Here is a 17,832-nt window from a genome sequence, read left to right as displayed (position 1 = left end):
ATCAAACAGCCGGCTGTCGCACGAGAAATTAATCGATTATGATTTCCCGCCTCCCAAAGTAACTCGGCTTTTGATTGGGTAAGAAATGAAAAAAGCCATTATATATAATGATGCTAAAACTAAGCCAAGGAGATGTCAAAAAATCGCCCATTTGGCGCGGAAATAGACAGCCGAGCTTACTATAACACTGTTTTGTGTTCCATTCAAAATAGCATTTTCTTTATTTTAGACAAAATCATTCACGACTTACAGATTTGAATTACAGTTTAAGCGGATTAGGGAGTCAAACGTTTATGATTTGAAAAATTCGGTCACGCAAAAAAGGATGAAATTTACACATCCAGCGTAAAAATTATTTGCAAAACGATAAGAATTTACTTAGCCAGTTGCTTCATTTGATTCCTCACTAATGTGACCAACATGTAGTTTCTCCTTTCAAAGTCCATACATTGTTAACCAGGAACGTAAGGAGAATTTCGAAACTCATCAGTTTGGGGATATTGTATTGATCCAAAGCCAAATTCTCACAACGTTTTAAAAGAGTCTATAAGGCTATTCGCAAAGAGAATTTATATTTCCATGTTTGGAAAGTAAAGGAGTGTGGTAGGAAAGTTGCTCAATTTTCTGTGAAGAACAAAACCTTTTCAGCATTTATGCTTAAAACAGAATCAATAGTTCATTTAATTAGACAACGCACACCTTTTACCAGCAGTAAACGTGGCTCTAAAACGTTCGTTTTACTCAAAAGAAACAGTCAAACCACAAACGACACATTTGTAAGGCATTTTAACAACAAAAGCAAGCTATGGAAATCGGCAGTTGGTAGTTTTATAAATAATAAACGAATATTTAGGCTTGAAAACGCAGGTTTCTCGCTATTAACCTGCTTTTGTACGGCTAAGGCCACAGTGAAAAGATTTCAAAGCGAGCAGAAACCCTTTGAAGACTACAAAACATGTACGGTGTTGTTATAGACATCTCGAAAAGGAACTCGGCCTAAAAAAGCGCTTAACAGAAAGCTTCTTTAAAAAAAATGAATGAAAAGTTTACAATAAGATTAATCTTCGCAGTCTTACCTCCTTTGCGTCTTGCACAGCGCTCGGAGAAGACGTCGAAGGGCATGTCCGGTTTTCGTCGGTCCATTCCTGACTTCTATCATAGACCTGCAACATGGCGACACAGCGGCTTTGTAACAAACGCGCTAGCATTCTACTGTCAGCTTATAAAAGATATCTGACAGACGGGATCAATTATTAATCAAAAAGAGATAACATTTGAATATCGAAACCCGCAATTCCCACTAATGTACTTACTAATAAACGAAATTTCGCAAGGGATTCGTCGAAATTACTTTTTATAAAAATTTCAGTTGATAAATTCGCAAGTAAAACGTACAACGGACGTTCAGCAACGAACAGTCGACAGCGAATCCGATTCAAATTCAAACCACAAAACTACTGGTTTTATGCAAAGAATATTGAAATTCAATATTTAAAAATTAATTTGTCGAGCTCAGTTATATTTATTTTTTGGCATATTACTGGCATATTCCAAAACTATTATATTTCACTTGATTATAAAACAGCAAAACAACACCCGTAAGCTTGCTTGGGAAGCAAATTATACTTTCATCAAAAATACGCAGTTTTGGAAACATTATTGTTTATTGCCTATAGTATTTTATTGTCGGATTAAATTAAAGAAGAAATCCAATTAAAACCGTCAAAACTTAAGCATCTTAACACAATAACCGAGATTTCCTAGAAAAGAAACTGTTTTCGTTTTACTTTTCTTCTTAACCATCTTCCAACGTCTGGTTTCCTTAAAAATTTCAATCGATTTTCAGAGCAATTTTTATGCTGCATAACCGCTTACAATTGTATGGCCCAGCTCATTAAAAAATCCCACAAAGAGTTTCGTTGTCGCTGTTAAAACAGCCAGCTGAGCCACCCCGCTGACATAATGGTAAAAAGAATTTTGAAAAGTTCCAACTTTTGACATTTTCAGTTGTTCAGTTTCGCCAAAATGCAATGAATTGAAGCCAGCAAACTTTAAATTGGGTTTTTCCAAATAAAGCTTTAATATGCACCAGAAAGAATAACAATGTTAATGCATTGCGAAGTGAAACACATCGGTTCTATTTAATTATTCTGCAAGGACTGATCAGAAACGCAAAACAGTTTTTATAATTAACTCAATCAAATTTACTCACGTTTTAAAAACACGATAGACTATACAGTTATTACAAGTAAATAAAACTTGATAAAAAGATAACAATGTGTGGTCGAACGCCCTCGCTAAAAAGAACAGTGGTTTTAGGACCTTAGCTTGTAAATTTTTTACTTTCCTAGTTTCAAGCGTGCAGCGTTCGGTTGTTCGAAAGGCTATAATTACTAGAAACTAGGCTTTTTGTTGCTGCCGTTTAGAAACGTTTGAGTTTTCGTCTGAAAATGCACACGTTTTATGCGTTTCACTTTCCGTGCACATTAAATTCGCCATTTGCGGTCACCATGGTGACCGCAAATGGCGAATTAATGCATTAGATAAAAAGACGTGCTTTTAAAAATGCTGACGTCACACAAGTACTCTGAGACGCTCAACCCAGGCATTGGGCCCGTTTTAGTGTAGACTACAGAATTCGATTTAAACGATAGTCCGGCCTGAACATTTAATGCGTCTTCGATACGAAAGCGGATAAGTCTAGACGCGGCCAAAGTTACACTTAGACAAAATAGGCAACCATGTGACGTCATAACGTTCACAATGGCGACGCACGGGCTGATACCATTAATTATTCAACGTTTGCATAAATATGCTGTTTAGTCTATTTTGTACTGAATTTAACAGTAATTTGCCCTCAGAACATGTGATTTTCTTTAAGTGGTTATTAACAAATTTTCTCACCTCTAGCAAAGCTTGAAGCGTCTGATGTTCGAAAAAGTTTTGTAAGAAGTTAACATCCTCGTCTTTTGCTCCTGTAAGAACTTGAATCTCTTCTAATGAGTCAAGAAGCTGGCCAATAGCCCCTGGGGGTGGGAGAGAGCAGTGGAATGAGTGAGTGCTGCTGTACGTCAGTATTTTCCCCTTTTCTATCCCCTCTCACGGGAAATCTCGAGCCCAGAGTGACCCCCGGCTCCGCGATCCGTCAAGCGGTTGGTCAGCGGTAGGGTCGCCAGGAGTCCGTCCCGTACCGCTGATTTTTTTTTTTTTTTTTTTTTTTTTTATTTTTTATTTTAATTTCCTCCCAAACCTCCAAGGGCTCAATAGTCAGTTGGTAGAGCATCGCCCGACATAGACGGACTCTGGGTTCGAGATTGGCCTGTTTTTTTTTTTTTTTTTTTTTTTTAATTTTTAAATTAATTCTCAATTAATAAAACTAAAAAACATTAAAATACACATTCCACTCCTCTCACAAATACGTAATTACAGTACAGCGCTAAAGTCTTCAGTCTTTAAGCTTGCACCAAGGCACATCGATTGCACACGCCACGGCTTTTTTTTTTTTTTTTTTTTCTTTTTTTTTTTAATTTCTTAAATTGGAAATTCACTCGATATCATTTATCACTTTATATACATCCATTATATATAATCATTCAAATACAAAAAAATACTCTGTTTAAAATAAACCGGCATTTGCTTTAACAACCAGTGCCTTTATTATATAAACAATAAATTAATTCTAATGGGCGAGAGAAAACACACTGATTTTTCTCCGCAGATGATAAGAGGTAACTAGATAAAATTTTATTGTACACTCCTAAAAAGGTTTTCAGTGAACAATACAATACATGCAGACATAATCTGACCGCAAAGCGAACAGTTTTCCGAGAGCAAAGATCGAGGGAAACTGTGATCTTTGAATGATATCATTTAAGTGAGCGAGTACCAGTCAATGGCAGTAATCCTATCTTGGAGACTTCAATAAGCCCGTGGACAGTGGTCATCGTCCACGAAGTTGTTAAGGAACACAAGTATGCTAACTCCATTTGAGACACTTCATTCGCCGTCCCGTCCCGTCCCGTCCGTCCGTTCGTTCTTTTGCTCGCTCGCTCGCTACTTGAGACATGATTAAGTGATAATTGTAATTTCGGAATTCTCGACAGTACACACGCCATAATTCTATAATTGCTTACTCTTCAAGCTCTCTAACAAAGATTCTAAAACAGAACTTGTTCCCCCAACTGATATCATAAACACCGAGCCGAAAAATACCCCAACTATAATATAATTACAAAAGAAAACATTACCTGAGGCCGATAGATCATCATCTTCATACTCAAAAACATCGTCCTGTTGAAAGAGTCAAAGTGATAAAACCTTAAGAGGCTGTATCTGTAATAGTGGTCTGCCCGATCTGGCTTGTTAAATAGATTTCGCTCTTTTCTAGTGTGTTGCAAGACTTTCATGTACTTATACTAAAAACACAATTCACTTGACCGGATCATTAATTTTTTTCGAGTTTTTAAGGATTTTCGGTTCACCCGAACGAGCACTTGTAACGACCACTGTCAAGGCTTAAATTTACCACAACTTTGAAAATTAATTAAAAAAGAACTAACAACTTCTGTACCAAACAAACACTACAGCCTGTTAAATTATGTCTTTTTAATTTATCACACCAACTTTCACAAACATTGAGCTCGAATCAAGCTAGCAGCAAAACATTAATGACACCCCTATCACACACCTTGATGAAACACTTGAAAACAGCTCAGATTCAAACTTTATTTTTGAAAAAGTGAGGCGGTCTACTTCAATCAAACCAACGCAACCGAAAAGTAGATGTAATAGAAAATGTTCCTATCGAAAAAAACCTTTTGGTATCGTCTTAATGAAATATTTACAGCTGTGTAAACTTGCCCAATTTCGAAGATCTTCATGTTTACAGCCATTTTGAGGGACTCGTCAGGACGAGGAGTTTCATCAACTGGCCTCGCAGACATACCTCACACCTTCAGAAATAAACAAAGATTAGATATAAATGCAGTGCAGTTCAACTGAAAGAGAATAAATCGTGTTTAAAAATGGAAGCTCGACTTACATTTTGACTGTCACGAACGTCTACGGACGTACGGTTGTTATTATTGGAATTTCGCTCGATGATTCCATTAGAAATAACAATATTTGACACACAAACTTCGACTTAATGTAACCTATGAATCATCTCAAGGGAGTAACTTTGTGCTTTTCCTTCCTTACTGGCGTACAGCAAAGATTTTCCATCGCAAAACGTTGAACGTCGAAGAAACAGCTGAAGAAACGGCCTGTCGGTCACTACTTCATGTATGAGGCACTATACGGTACACATACGGTACACAACGGTACTCCATACATGAAGTATATAACCGATCAATCGATAAACATGTCAGTTTGGTCTTCTTTACCTGATGCTTGCTGTTTTGTCGTGAAAACAACTTCGCTGTACGCCGGTAAAGAAGGGAAAGCACGAGGTTACTACCTTTAACTGATTTAAACGCTACATTCAGTCAAAGTCTGCGTGTCAAATATTGTTATTTGTTGTGGAATCATCAAGCGAAATTCGAACAAGAATGACCTTACGCCCGTAGAAATCGTTGAAATGTAAGTCGAGCTTCCTTTTTTAAACACGATTTATTCTCTTTCAGTTGAACTGCAATGCATTTATATCTAATCTTTGTTTATTTCTGATGGTGTTAGGTATGTCTGCGAGGCCAGTTGACGAAACTCCTCGTCCTGACGAGTCCCTCAAAATGGCTGCAAACATGAAGATCTTCGAAATTGGGCAAGTTTACACAGCTGTAAATATTTCATTAAGACAATACCAAAAGGTTTTTTTCGATAGGAACATTTTCTATTACATCTAGTTTTCGGCTGCGTTGGTTTGATTGAAGTAGACCGCCTCACTTTTTCAAAAATAAAGTTTGAATCTGAGCTGTTTTCAAGTGTTTCATCAAGGTGTGTGATAGGGGTGTCATTAATGTTTTGCTGCTAGCTTGATTCGAGCTCAATGTTCGTGAAAGTTGGTGTGATAAATTAAAAAGACATAATTTAACAGGCTGTGGTGTTTGTTTGGTACAGAAGTTGTTAGTTCTTTTTTAATTAATTTTCAAAGTTGTGGTAAATTTAAGCCTTGAAAGTGGTCGTTACAAGTGCTCGTTCGGGTGAACCGAAAATCCTTAAAAACTCGAAAAAAATTAATGATCTGGTCAAGTGAATTGTGTTTTTAGTATAAGTACATGAAAGTCTTGCAACACACTAGAAAAGAGCGAAATCTATTTAACAAGCCAGATCGGGCAGACCACTATTACAGATACAGCCTCTTAAGAGGCTCCGACTGAGAATATGAAGAATCGTTGGACAGGCTGGGGAAATCGAAAATCTTGAAACTTTGCCTGAATAACACCTTTGGGGAACTATGTTCGAAAATATTATTCTCTTCTTCTAGGAATTTATGGTTTTCGAGAAATTAAGAAAAAACGAAAATAACGGTTTTTGGCTCATTAAATATGCAAAAAATATGCGTAAAAATGGCAAAGCTCTCGATATTCCTATAAGAGCAATTTTCAATGCTTTAAATCGAAATAAACTTAGAATAATAGCTTGACCTTTCTTCTTTCAGGCAACATACACTTTCATTTTTTTCCGGCTATTTTGAGGTTTCCTTCGCCTTTTAAAATATTGCTTTTTCAAGCACTTCGGGAAAGGGCAAAAATTGAGAAACTTTGGAGGCCAAAAAAGCACCTTGTTATGTCCGATATGGAGTCGAAATAAACACTGTGCAAAAGCTCAATGTCTCTTCTGTTATAATATTAAATAAAAAATCTGGGTACTCAAGATTCACACAAATGAGAAACGAAAGTTTACGACCTCCTCGTGCCTAATTTGCATAAAGCTAATTTTTGAATTCGTCCTCCGCTAAGTGATCTGGTCCGCTAAATTTACATTTGGAAGCTATGATTTGCACAAAGAAAGCAAGTTTAAACTTTATTTGATTTTGTTGACGTCTTATGCCTATCAACAGGTTATATAGACGCGAAGAAAGACGAAAAAATAGTAAAATCATCGACTGAGCTCATTGCGTGACCTGCGTCACGTTATGAATTTTCTTGTCAATAATTGAATTAAAAAGAAAGATTTGTTTGTTAGGACTCTTACATTTCAAATTTCAAATTCAACATTAAGATAATATCATTCACTTTACATGTAATACCTGAAATTGGGAATGATTTGTATATTTTATTTACTCGCGTAACTTACGTCAAAAATATAAATCGTGTAGTTATTATTAATTTGAAAGTTTACTTTTTACGAACATAAACGTACATAATTATTAAAACTATGATGGACATATATCGCTGTTAGCTTCCGTTCAGTTGTCATTAATGGAAATAAAATACGAAAAGTTTCTCATCTTGTTTTAAAACAACTATATAAAAGGTTTCGATCGTGCAAAATCCATTCATTCATTCAGATGTTCATCACAAAATTAGATTAACGAGACTGAACATGTACACAGCGACAGGACCCGGCGCCAGGACATTTAACACAAAGCACGAAATTATTCGGCTAAAATTTAAAAATAGAATGACCCTTTACAGTTGTGCCTCTCTTGTTGGTGGGGCTTGGAGTCCAAGTCCAGAAAATCCAGAATTTGTCCAGTTTGTAAATTACCCTGCAAAAGCACACTTCAAATTTTGTTACATCTTGTCTGACAGAAACTGAAAGCATCGATAGCGAAGGAAAATTGTTAGTTGCCCGTGCAGGTAAGGTAAAATATTTGGTATATAACTGCCAGAACGAATATCAGGCATCACTGGCTGATAACCAACGTCTGTCACTTAATGCCTTCGCAAAAGTGTTAGTCTACAGAACGAGTGGTTTAGCGCGGCGCGAAGGATCAAGCAGATAAACAACTGTACCACTTAGCAATCGCGTGCGCGCTCTTGTGTTTGCACTCGCCTGCTCCCACGTTTACATACGCTTTCCATCCCTTGAGCAACACTGCTTGTTCTGAAGGCTAGTAGGGTAAGGTCAACTGTCATTTTATAACTTAAAACCAAAAGCGATTTTCACAATATTAAAGAAAGTGTTTTAACTTAAAAGTCAGATAAAAGTCTAGGAAATACTATAGTAGTCATGTAAGCTATTACTCATTAAATTTTTACTTGGAAGTTGTTACTGTGGGCTTAAAACAAAATTAAGTAACAGAAAGTTAATGCTTATGTGATCTAGCTCAAAAAAGCATACCCGTCTCTTGTAAAACAGAGTAGGGTTGCTTGCAGTTCCGCGATCGTCTCTGAGTAAAAGAAGGCTTATGGCTCGCAATTTTCATTGGTATAGAACATCTTGCTCTCCAGTCCGCCAGCGAAAGAGCGTGTTCTTGTATTTATGGCAAACTGTCATATGTTCTTGGCATTCTTGCGCTACAAAAATCCTAAGGTATTGGATAGGTAAGCTTGTATTAATTCAGATACCCATACATAAAAGTGGTTCAAAGAAAAAAATTTTTTAACTTACCTGCACGGGCAACTAACAATTTTCCTTCGCTATCGATGCTTTCAGTTTCTGTCAGACAAGCTGTAACAAAATTTGAAGTGTGCTTTTGCATGGTAATTTACAAACTGGACAAATTCTGGATTTTCTGGGCTTGGACTCCAAGCCCCACCAACAAGAGAGGCACAACTGTAAAGGGTTATTCTATTTTTAAATTTCAGCCGAATAGTTTCGTGCTTTGTGTTAAATGTCCTGGCGCCGGGTCCTGTCGCTGTGTACATGTTCGGTCTCTTTAATCTAATTTTGTGATGTACATCTGAATGAATGAATGGATTTTGCACGATCGAAACCTTTTATATAGTTGTTTTAAAACAAGACGAGAAACTTTTCGTATTTTATTTCCATTAATGACAACTGAACGGAAGCTAACAGCGATATATGTCCATCATAGTTTTAATAATTATGTACGTTTATGTTCGTAAAAAGTAAACTTCCAAATTAATAATAACTGATTTATATTTTTGACGTAAGTTACGCGAGTAAATAAAATATACAAATCATTCCCAATTTCAGGTATTAAAGTGAATGATATTATCTTAATGTTGAATTTAAAATTTGAAATGTAAGAGTCCTAACAAACAAATCTTTCTTTTTAATTCAATTATTGACAAGAAAATTCATAACGTGACGCAGGTCACGCAATGAGCTCAGTCGATGATTTTACTATTTTTCTTCTTTCTTCGCGTCTATATAACCTGTTGATAGGCATAAGACGTCAACAAAATCAAATAAAGTTTAAACTTGCTTTCTTTGTGCAAATCATAGCTTCCAAATGTAAATTTAGCGGACCAGATCACTTAGCGGAGGACGAATTCAAAAATTAGCTTTATGCAAATTAGGCACGAGGAGGTCGTTAACTTTCGTTTCTCATTTGTGTGAATCTTGAGTACCCAGATTTTTTATTTAATATTATAACAGAAGAGACATTGAGCTTTTGCACAGTGTTTATTTCGACTCCATATTGGACATATCAAGGTGCTTTTTTGGCCTCCAAAGTTTCTCAATTTTTGCCCTTTCCCGAAGTGCTTGAAAAAGCAATATTTTAAAAGGCGAAGGAAACCTCAAAATAGCCGGAAAAAAATGAAAGTGTATGTTGCCTGAAAGAAGAAAGGTCAAGCTATTATTCTAAGTTTATTTCGATTTAAAGCATTGAAAATTGCTCTTATAGGAATATCGAGAGCTTTGCCATTTTTACGCATATTTTTTGCATATTTAATGAGCCAAAAACCGTTATTTTCGTTTTTTCTTAATTTCTCGAAAACAATAAATTCCTAGAAGATGAGAATAATATTTTCGAACATAGTTCCCCAAAGGTGTTATTCAGGCAAAGTTTCAAGATTTTCGATTTCCCCAGCCTGTCCAACGATTCTTCATATTCTCAGTCGGAGCCTCTTAAATTCCCGTGTGATTTTTACAGTATTTACAACAAAGTAAAGTTATTTAACAGAAGAATTAATTTTATATTTCAAGGTTGGAACTTGAAGAGTTAAAAGAAACAGTTACCTGAGACCCAATAACGTCTCCATTAGCCACTGTAAGGCAAAACAAACAAATAATACAAATAATTAAAACAACTCGGCTACCATTTTTTTTTAAAATTTGCGCAATGACACCGAGGCTAATTGGGTGGCATTATTTTTTATCTCCAATAATAGACCCTTCACCGACCTTTTTTTTTCAACTTAGGATATTGGCCAAGTCGAGAAATATAATACTACCAACAACTAAAGGGCTTTGTCACGGATTTTACCAGATTTTTGAACAGCCAAAATTTATATTTCTGTCGCAGGAAACCTAAAAATAATAGTCCATTTTTAATAAAAATTGCTCTATCTGAGCACTGAAACTGTTAACGAGCATCTTTGGCTGCGGATAGCTCGGATGGAAATGGATTGCAAATTCCGGAAATTCTAACCAGCCATTTTGGCTAGTGAAAGACCAGAACCTACTAGCCTGTGGCTAGTTCGCTACCGTGATTTCTAAATTGAGTTTCAGTAGTACGAGAAAGAAAACTACTCAGTAATAAAAGTAACCTTACTTGGAAATTTTCTGCTGGCCACAGCAGCTAAGATGGCTCCCTATGAAGTGAATGTAATATTGTTAGTATTTGTTTATAACATACGCATCTCTCACTACAGAAACATAATGTTGATTTCACATAGGAAAGAAGGGGCAAATAATAATTGATCTGCAAGACAATGAGAAATTGTGACATTCTGTGATAACGAATTTCAACAATAATTGTTGAAATTGTTATCATTCAGTCACTGAGTTCTATTTTGGTGAGGTGAAAAATTTAAAATTGCTTAAGGACCCTTCACTGGCAACTTTGGAAAACAAACTGCCTTTTTACACAGAAGTTAGTAACAACTTCACATGAGCAGAATATTTAATATTTGCAGCAAAATCACTGTCAATGGTTAATCTGGTAATACACATGAGCAGACCATTATTTGTACGAGTTTTTTGTAGTAAATAAACCCTTTCAGGTGGCTGGTGTATTGGAGGATAATGTCCTTGACTGAAAGATTGTCCGAAAAAATGAACAGTTGGCCCAGAAGCAAAGCTTTGAGGGCAACTGTGAAATTTTGAGGACAATCTTTCAGCCAAGGTCATTATACTCCAAATTATCAGCAAGCCAGAAAGGGGTTTATTTATTTTATCACCATCCGATTAATTTTGTCAACGCACTTTATCGCCAGTAGGACAAAACTAAGAGTAATAATCCTGGCTTACATGTAACTACAGTTGAAACAAATGTAAGTTGATTAGTTTATGTAATTGTTTTAACACTGTGATTTGATTAAAAAGTTAGAGCTAGATAAAGTGACTTTGTTCGTTAGTTTTGTTTTTGTCTATAAAAATCGGGTGACGGATATCAAATCAGACGGGGTATATTGCCTGATACCTGTCTTTTGATTTTGTACCATGTGATGCATTTTGTCCAAAGAGTACACGCAAAAATTACCATGGTAATCGGTGGGTTATAATTGCAAATAAATGGGGTGGGCTTACAGACAATATTTGACTTATACCACTTTCCTACATTTTTTCCCACAAATTAGAAGAGAAACTGCAATATTGGTGCGCATTACCTTTAGTTTTCTTCTTGCATTAAACTTCTTCATTTCGTCGACTGTATCTTGAAGGTGCATTCTCTGAGGAACATTGCGATTCTAAAGCAAGAAAACACACAGTTAGGCCAGTGAACACTTGAACAACGTTAAATTAAACCAAAGAAAACAACTTAACTTTGCCTCACAAGATCAACCCTGACTACCACACACAGGGTCAGGCCACAATTTTATAATGGCTATAAAATGCTAGAACAAGCCACTGCTGCGTGTAAATGTTCCCCAGTGTGCGCCTTTTGCCAAGGGGGGGGGGGGGCATGGTTTTTCACTTTTTATTTTGTCTTGGTTTAAGGTAATTACTGAAGAATCATTTCAAAAATTGTTTGAATCGTTTTTTATAAACTACTTTTTTTGTAAAACAACTACAGTCAGTCAATACATGTATTTTTACCATGCCATAGAAAATACAGCCAATCAGAATACAGGAAAGCTGTTGTATAACAATAATAATTATTATTTGAAGGTACAGTGTATTCAACCCAACCTTCCCATTGTGCACTACGATTTTATTCTTTTAAGAAATTTAGCAACCGTATTTTCTATGGATGGTATAAAATAATTACATAACACTTTCTAACGGTATACATACTAGTTATGCAATGCTTTCAAGTGATATACTATGGAATATCCCACGAGTCACTTGTTTTTGCTTGGTATACACATGAGCCTTTACACAAGGGCCTTTAGGTGAGTGTGTATACCAAGAAAATACAAGTGACGAGTGGGATATTCCAAAGTATACCACGAGAAAGTGTTGTGTAATAATGTCACTCGATTGGAAACCACATGAGAGATTTTCTAAGGTTTTCTGACAGCTAAATCACCTTCAAATAATGTTTACATGTGTAGCTGAGATGTTAGACCTTTGGATAAAGCAAAATTTTATCGTGTAGTGTTTTTTAATGAATTATGCAATACTTGATGAAATGTACGATTGGATGTGGTTTGACTAAGGACGATAATGAAAATTCTTCACACCAATGTGGCAACTAATTTTTAAAATTTGGTCACCAAACTGAAAAATTAAGTCGCATTGGCGCCTGCATTAGGTGCAATTTTGTGCCCTGACTTGGCTATCTATTCTACCATCTCATATCCAACATTCGCTTGTGGAATAATTGTTAAGTATACCACTCAAACATTACATAACTAGAATATATGTAAAAATAAGCTTCATACACTAAGCCATGGGTGCTGCAGTGCTTCTTTTGCTGTCAGTCTGTCATTCTGATCATGTGCCAACATCTTCTTCACTAAATCTTTTGCCTCATCAGATATGTTGTCCCAAATTTTGGCTCTCATCTGTTGAACATCAAAGTTCACAATTAACAAAAGTTTGGCTGGAGCTAACTTGACCAACATGTCGCTCACCAACTCAATGAAAAGTTTACATAGCTGACTGTCTTGTAAATATGGATGATGGGTGCCTGGAATATCCAAGGGAACTCCACTGTGGTCAGCCTGCCCCCCCCCCCTCCCCCCAGATGGAATAAAGCTCCCATGGCTGGCAATCCCTACAAAGCAGCCAAAAAGTAGAAAGGAAGACAAAGGGGACAGAGGAGGGAAAAACTTGAACAGTACTGAAATACTGCCATGATTCAAGGGCCTGACGCCACACCTTAATGTGACAGGAAGACTGGAACACAGGCAGGGAGACAGACACGACTCTGGCAAGGCCCTGCCTGTCTAAATTTAAAAATGTGCCGTGTCGCTGTTTTACGAGACTTCACATCCCTGTTATGTTTTTCAAAAGGGTTGTCATTTGTCCCTGGCAGGGCCTCTCTGGCAGGTATTCTGTTGTGAATTGCTAGTTAATTCTACAGCTCCTTAAAAAGGGGAGATGTTTGTATCTTCTTTATAGTGATCACACAAAGGAAGCCACATACTATAAATCTTATGGAAAACAATGCCCGTTACACTTGATATTTCAAGAGTATTGCAGATGGTATTGAAAGTTAACATACCGTAGGGACCCCTTTCTTGATGGACTCATAGATTTTTTCTCCTGTGCCATGGAAGGGGAAGGATCCACTCAAAAGAATAAAGAGTATTACACCTGCAAAGGACAATGACAGTGCTGAATCAGTTTATTTTATTTTTAATCAAAACTAGTAACTTATTATAAATACTAAAGACCAAAAAATAGTCCAGTTGTACAGTTGTAATCCATTGGTGAGTACAGCTATACTTGAAAATAAGTGGAGAAGTGGTCGCAAGTCAAATACTTGGAAAAAAGATTTTCCGAGTTCCCCCAACAGGAGTCGAACCCATGACCTTCCAGATTACTGGTTGGAATGCTTTAACCACTGAGCTATAGGGGACTCTTGGAATCTGTTTGCACGTTAAGTGTTGGCTTACGCATGCGACGTGCAAACGGATTCCATCCATTTTGTGCTTATTTTGTAGCGTTCCTTATTTGCATACTGTACAAGTCTCTTGATGATGGAGTCAAGACGACTCCGAAATGTCGATCAGTATTAAATTTTTCTTGGTTTTTCTTGTGAATTTAATGAATGTACAGAAAAATAGCTTTGATTTTGAATGGGAAATCAATAAATATTTGATAACTCCATTATCAGTGCTTTTGGTACTGAATGAAGTGAAATAATACCATGAGTTTGAACAGTTTAAATCAACAAAAAGAAAACCACTTATTAATTATTATAAATTATTTTTCAATCATATTTAAAAGGAGCAATGCTTACCACATCCCCAAACATCTACAGGTTTTCCATATTGTTCCCTGTTTATGACCTCGGGAGACATAAAATGTGGTGTTCCTATGCGACCTACATAGAGAAAAAACACAAATCAGTATTGTTCTACATAAACAGGGCTATTGCTACTAAAATGCATAACAACATTACTTTTCTGTAACCAATCAAATTAGAGACACTTGTCATGACAGCTTCTTCTTACCACTTGTGACATAGCCTTCTTCCCCAATTTCTACTGCGACACCAAAGTCAGCAATCTTGATTGGTGCTGAATTCTCTTTACTTGATAATAGAATGTTGTGAGGCTGCAATGCACCAAAAATGCTTATGTTCAGTAGTAAATCAATAAAATTAAGTAAGACGAACAGTCAAACCTTCATGTTTAACCACTAAATTCAAAATTACAGAAATTTTCCATTGAAACTACTGCAGGCAATTACGAATCCCTGTGGTCTGAGCTCTTGTAAATGACCACATGCTGCAAGTGACAACCTACATGTATGCCAGCTTGAAATTTTAGGTGGGTGCTAAAGAAGTTCAATGACCTCCAATTAGCATGAAAATATTATTTTAAATAGATTTAGGACATAAAGGACGAAGGATAACCCGAATAGGTTCATTGTGTCCAACTATTCAGACAACAAATGAGGATCTTGATAAATAGATCATTGTTATATTTCGGGAAAAGCTATACCATCATCAGACTTTTCATTCGTGATTTGTGTAATTTACCGGATAATTTAAACACTGAAATTGCTCCACCTTCTATCAGTAATGAAAATATTTCACCCATGTTGTCCGTGATAATACAACGGTATTAGACTGTGATCACAACTGGAATCTTCTTCTATACAAAGAGGCTTATTATATCAAACGCCTAGCACCTTCCCTGAACAATGGACTAAAATCCAGCAGAGAACTCTATCTATTCTCCTGAGTAAACTTATTGTTTCCGTCTCCTCACTCACAGTATTTAAGATCTAGCTTGTATGTTAATTTTATTAGTCTGATGATGGTATAGCTTAACCGAAATATAACAATCTATTTATCAAGATCCTCATTTGTTGTCTGAATTGTTGGACACAATGAACCTATTCGGGTTATCCTTCGTCCTTTATGTCCTGAAACTGTCATTGGGTACTGGGTTTTGAAATAGATTTAGCCAAGCCTTAAAGCGGAGCTCCTCGGTAATTTACCTTGGCCTTAATTTAAATATCTGGATTCACTGACCATAGGCATAAAAAATTGGTAATGAGCCCGCAATCCAATAGAAAAACAATTTGTCGGTCAGCACTCAACTTTATAAAAACACGTTTCCTTGATGAGTTATACACCTGAGCCCGCGATATGGTCACGTGATACTGGTCAGGGGCCACCTTGTATTGACAGCTGTCAATTGACCATAACGTGGATGCCCAGTAACATATAGGTGAGGGTTTATCTATTTCTGAAGTGCACGACACCATACGGACGCACCCGCGAACTATGCCGCACTGATGACCATGTAAAACCAACAGCATGGGTCTTTTAATTTCTATGGGTATGGGGATCCGCTCTGCAGCCCTTCGGGCCGCTTTGGAGCTCTGCTACTAGGAAATCCTGATTTCTCGAATCTCCAGGGTAAATAAAATTTGGTTCAAGAAAGGAGGTTGGAAAAATCAGGAGAAAAATTGCAGTGTTTGACTGAGTGAACAAATCCAAGGAACATGAATTTTTGGTTTGGGAGGTTTGAGAACTTCAGGGTTCGAGAAATCGAAATTCTACTTTGTATGTTGATGTTTGTCTGTGGACATTGTAACCAGTTCCAGGAGGTAAACAGGTTTACATACAAGAGGGAAGCTGGAGAAAAACTGTAAACTTTGAGAAATATATAGCTTCTTAAGGCTGGTTCTCATATGATCGCCCCGATCGTCTCTGTCACTTCTGTCGTTTGCAAAGTGTGAGGTGATTGAAGCAAGCAAACTTTTTGAAGCGACAGAAGCGACAGAGACGACGATCATATGAGAACCAGGCTTTAAGGCAAACATCCACAGTCATTTTTGAAGCAAAATGGAAGCTATCGTGCACGTGTACAGATACATGTATTTTATTTTACTTCGAACATTTTCAGATAAGGCCCCTCCGTTTGACAGCCACGCTGTCAAAAGCTTGAACTGTTTTTAAAAATTTTGTTGATGTTGAAAAATCTTGCACCATGCAGTTTCTTCAAAACAGTCAGTTCTATTCAAGTTGGCAATTTATTTGGGGCAAAACCTGAGCAAAAACTGGGAGATATTGCTTGAAGGATGTCCTCAGAAAGCTTCCATTTTGGCAGCATATTAAAGTTAGAAGGCACAATGATCAAGTAACAGGGTGGGATCTTATCAGACAAGTACATATCTTTACCTTGAGATCGCGATGTACAATTTCATTTTCATGACAAAAAGACACAGCTTCCAGAACTTGTCTGAGGTAGTGACTAAAAATTAAAACGAATACCGTCAGTCAAAAACTTAAATTCAGTGAGGACTGACAGCTAATTCAATGGTCAGTGTGTATGTTAGTATTGAATTCGGCATCAAGTGGTCTGGGATCATGCCTTGCTGTTGTCACTGTGTATTCTAGAGCAACATATAGTAGGGGGTGGGGGGGTGGAGGGCTTATTTTTGGAATGCAGGGTGAGACGAAAATAGAAAAGTCAGCTTGCCCTTCGGGCAAGCCATTATCTTATCTTACTAGCCCAAAGCTCTGAGAAGCTAGCCCGAAAGTAATTTGCATAATTAATTATATGCAAATTTAAAAATTGTTCTTCCTTTGGAGACAATAAATACATAAACATTCAAAAAGAAAAAGAAAATAATCTTACCACAAGAATTAAAACAAACATTATTACGATTTTGTGGCAACTACCGTAAACACCCGCGTATAAGCCGCACCCGCAGATAAGCCGCAGCCTAAGTTTAACAACTCAAATGTTGGAAAAAAAAGTTTTTTGAAAGTAAATCAAAGAAAATCCAAAGTCGAGTCAAAAATCCAAAGTTGAGTCTTAAGGAAGTCTTCTTCATCGAACGTAAACTCAATGAACATTGAAACAGAAAATACTTCAGTCTTCCCCACAATTTGAGCTCTTTAATATAATGAATATATATTTAATATATTATCAATTCCTGGGAAAGTTTTTAGTAGAGTGCTCTTAGAGAGGATGAAGGACGAGGTGGAGGCAATACTTCGCGATGAACAAGCCGGCTTCCGTCAGGAGCGCTCGTGCACAGATCAGATTGCTACGCTCCGGATGATACTTGAGCAATCCCTCGAGTGGAACACATCACTGTATGTAGTTTTTATTGACAACGAAAAGGCATTCGATAGTGTAGATAGGACGACCCTCTGGAAATTGCTCCAGCACTATGGAATCCCGGAGAAGATCATCCGGATGATCAGACTGGCCTATGAACCATCCACATGCCAAG

At 36.8% G+C, this 17,832-nt stretch overlaps 1 protein-coding gene across 2 annotated transcripts in view; it reads right to left on the bottom strand.

Annotated features, from left to right (window-relative positions):
- The window catches only part of LOC144663556 (peripheral plasma membrane protein CASK-like), a 40,341-nt gene that overhangs the window by 14,169 nt on the left and 8,340 nt on the right, over positions 1–17,832 (bottom strand). For both annotated transcript variants that reach the window (XM_078524547.1, XM_078524548.1), the window contains exons 6-16: positions 16,769–16,841; positions 14,586–14,688; positions 14,372–14,455; positions 13,631–13,722; positions 12,846–12,968; positions 11,628–11,708; positions 10,571–10,610; positions 10,036–10,064; positions 4,248–4,290; positions 2,905–3,026; positions 1,077–1,163 (exon numbers count right to left, since the gene is read on the bottom strand). In XM_078524547.1, coding sequence (XP_078380673.1) covers positions 1,077–1,163; positions 2,905–3,026; positions 4,248–4,290; positions 10,036–10,064; positions 10,571–10,610; positions 11,628–11,708; positions 12,846–12,968; positions 13,631–13,722; positions 14,372–14,455; positions 14,586–14,688; positions 16,769–16,841 — 877 coding nt within the window. The remainder of the gene's footprint in view (positions 1–1,076; positions 1,164–2,904; positions 3,027–4,247; positions 4,291–10,035; positions 10,065–10,570; positions 10,611–11,627; positions 11,709–12,845; positions 12,969–13,630; positions 13,723–14,371; positions 14,456–14,585; positions 14,689–16,768; positions 16,842–17,832) is intronic.

The sequence above is a fragment of the Oculina patagonica genome, chromosome 8 (genome assembly GCF_052425735.1).
Source record: "Oculina patagonica isolate OP01 chromosome 8, crgOcupat, whole genome shotgun sequence".
Classification (NCBI taxonomy): Eukaryota; Metazoa; Cnidaria; class Anthozoa; order Scleractinia; family Oculinidae; genus Oculina; species Oculina patagonica.
This window is presented reverse-complemented; position numbering and strand designations above follow the sequence as displayed.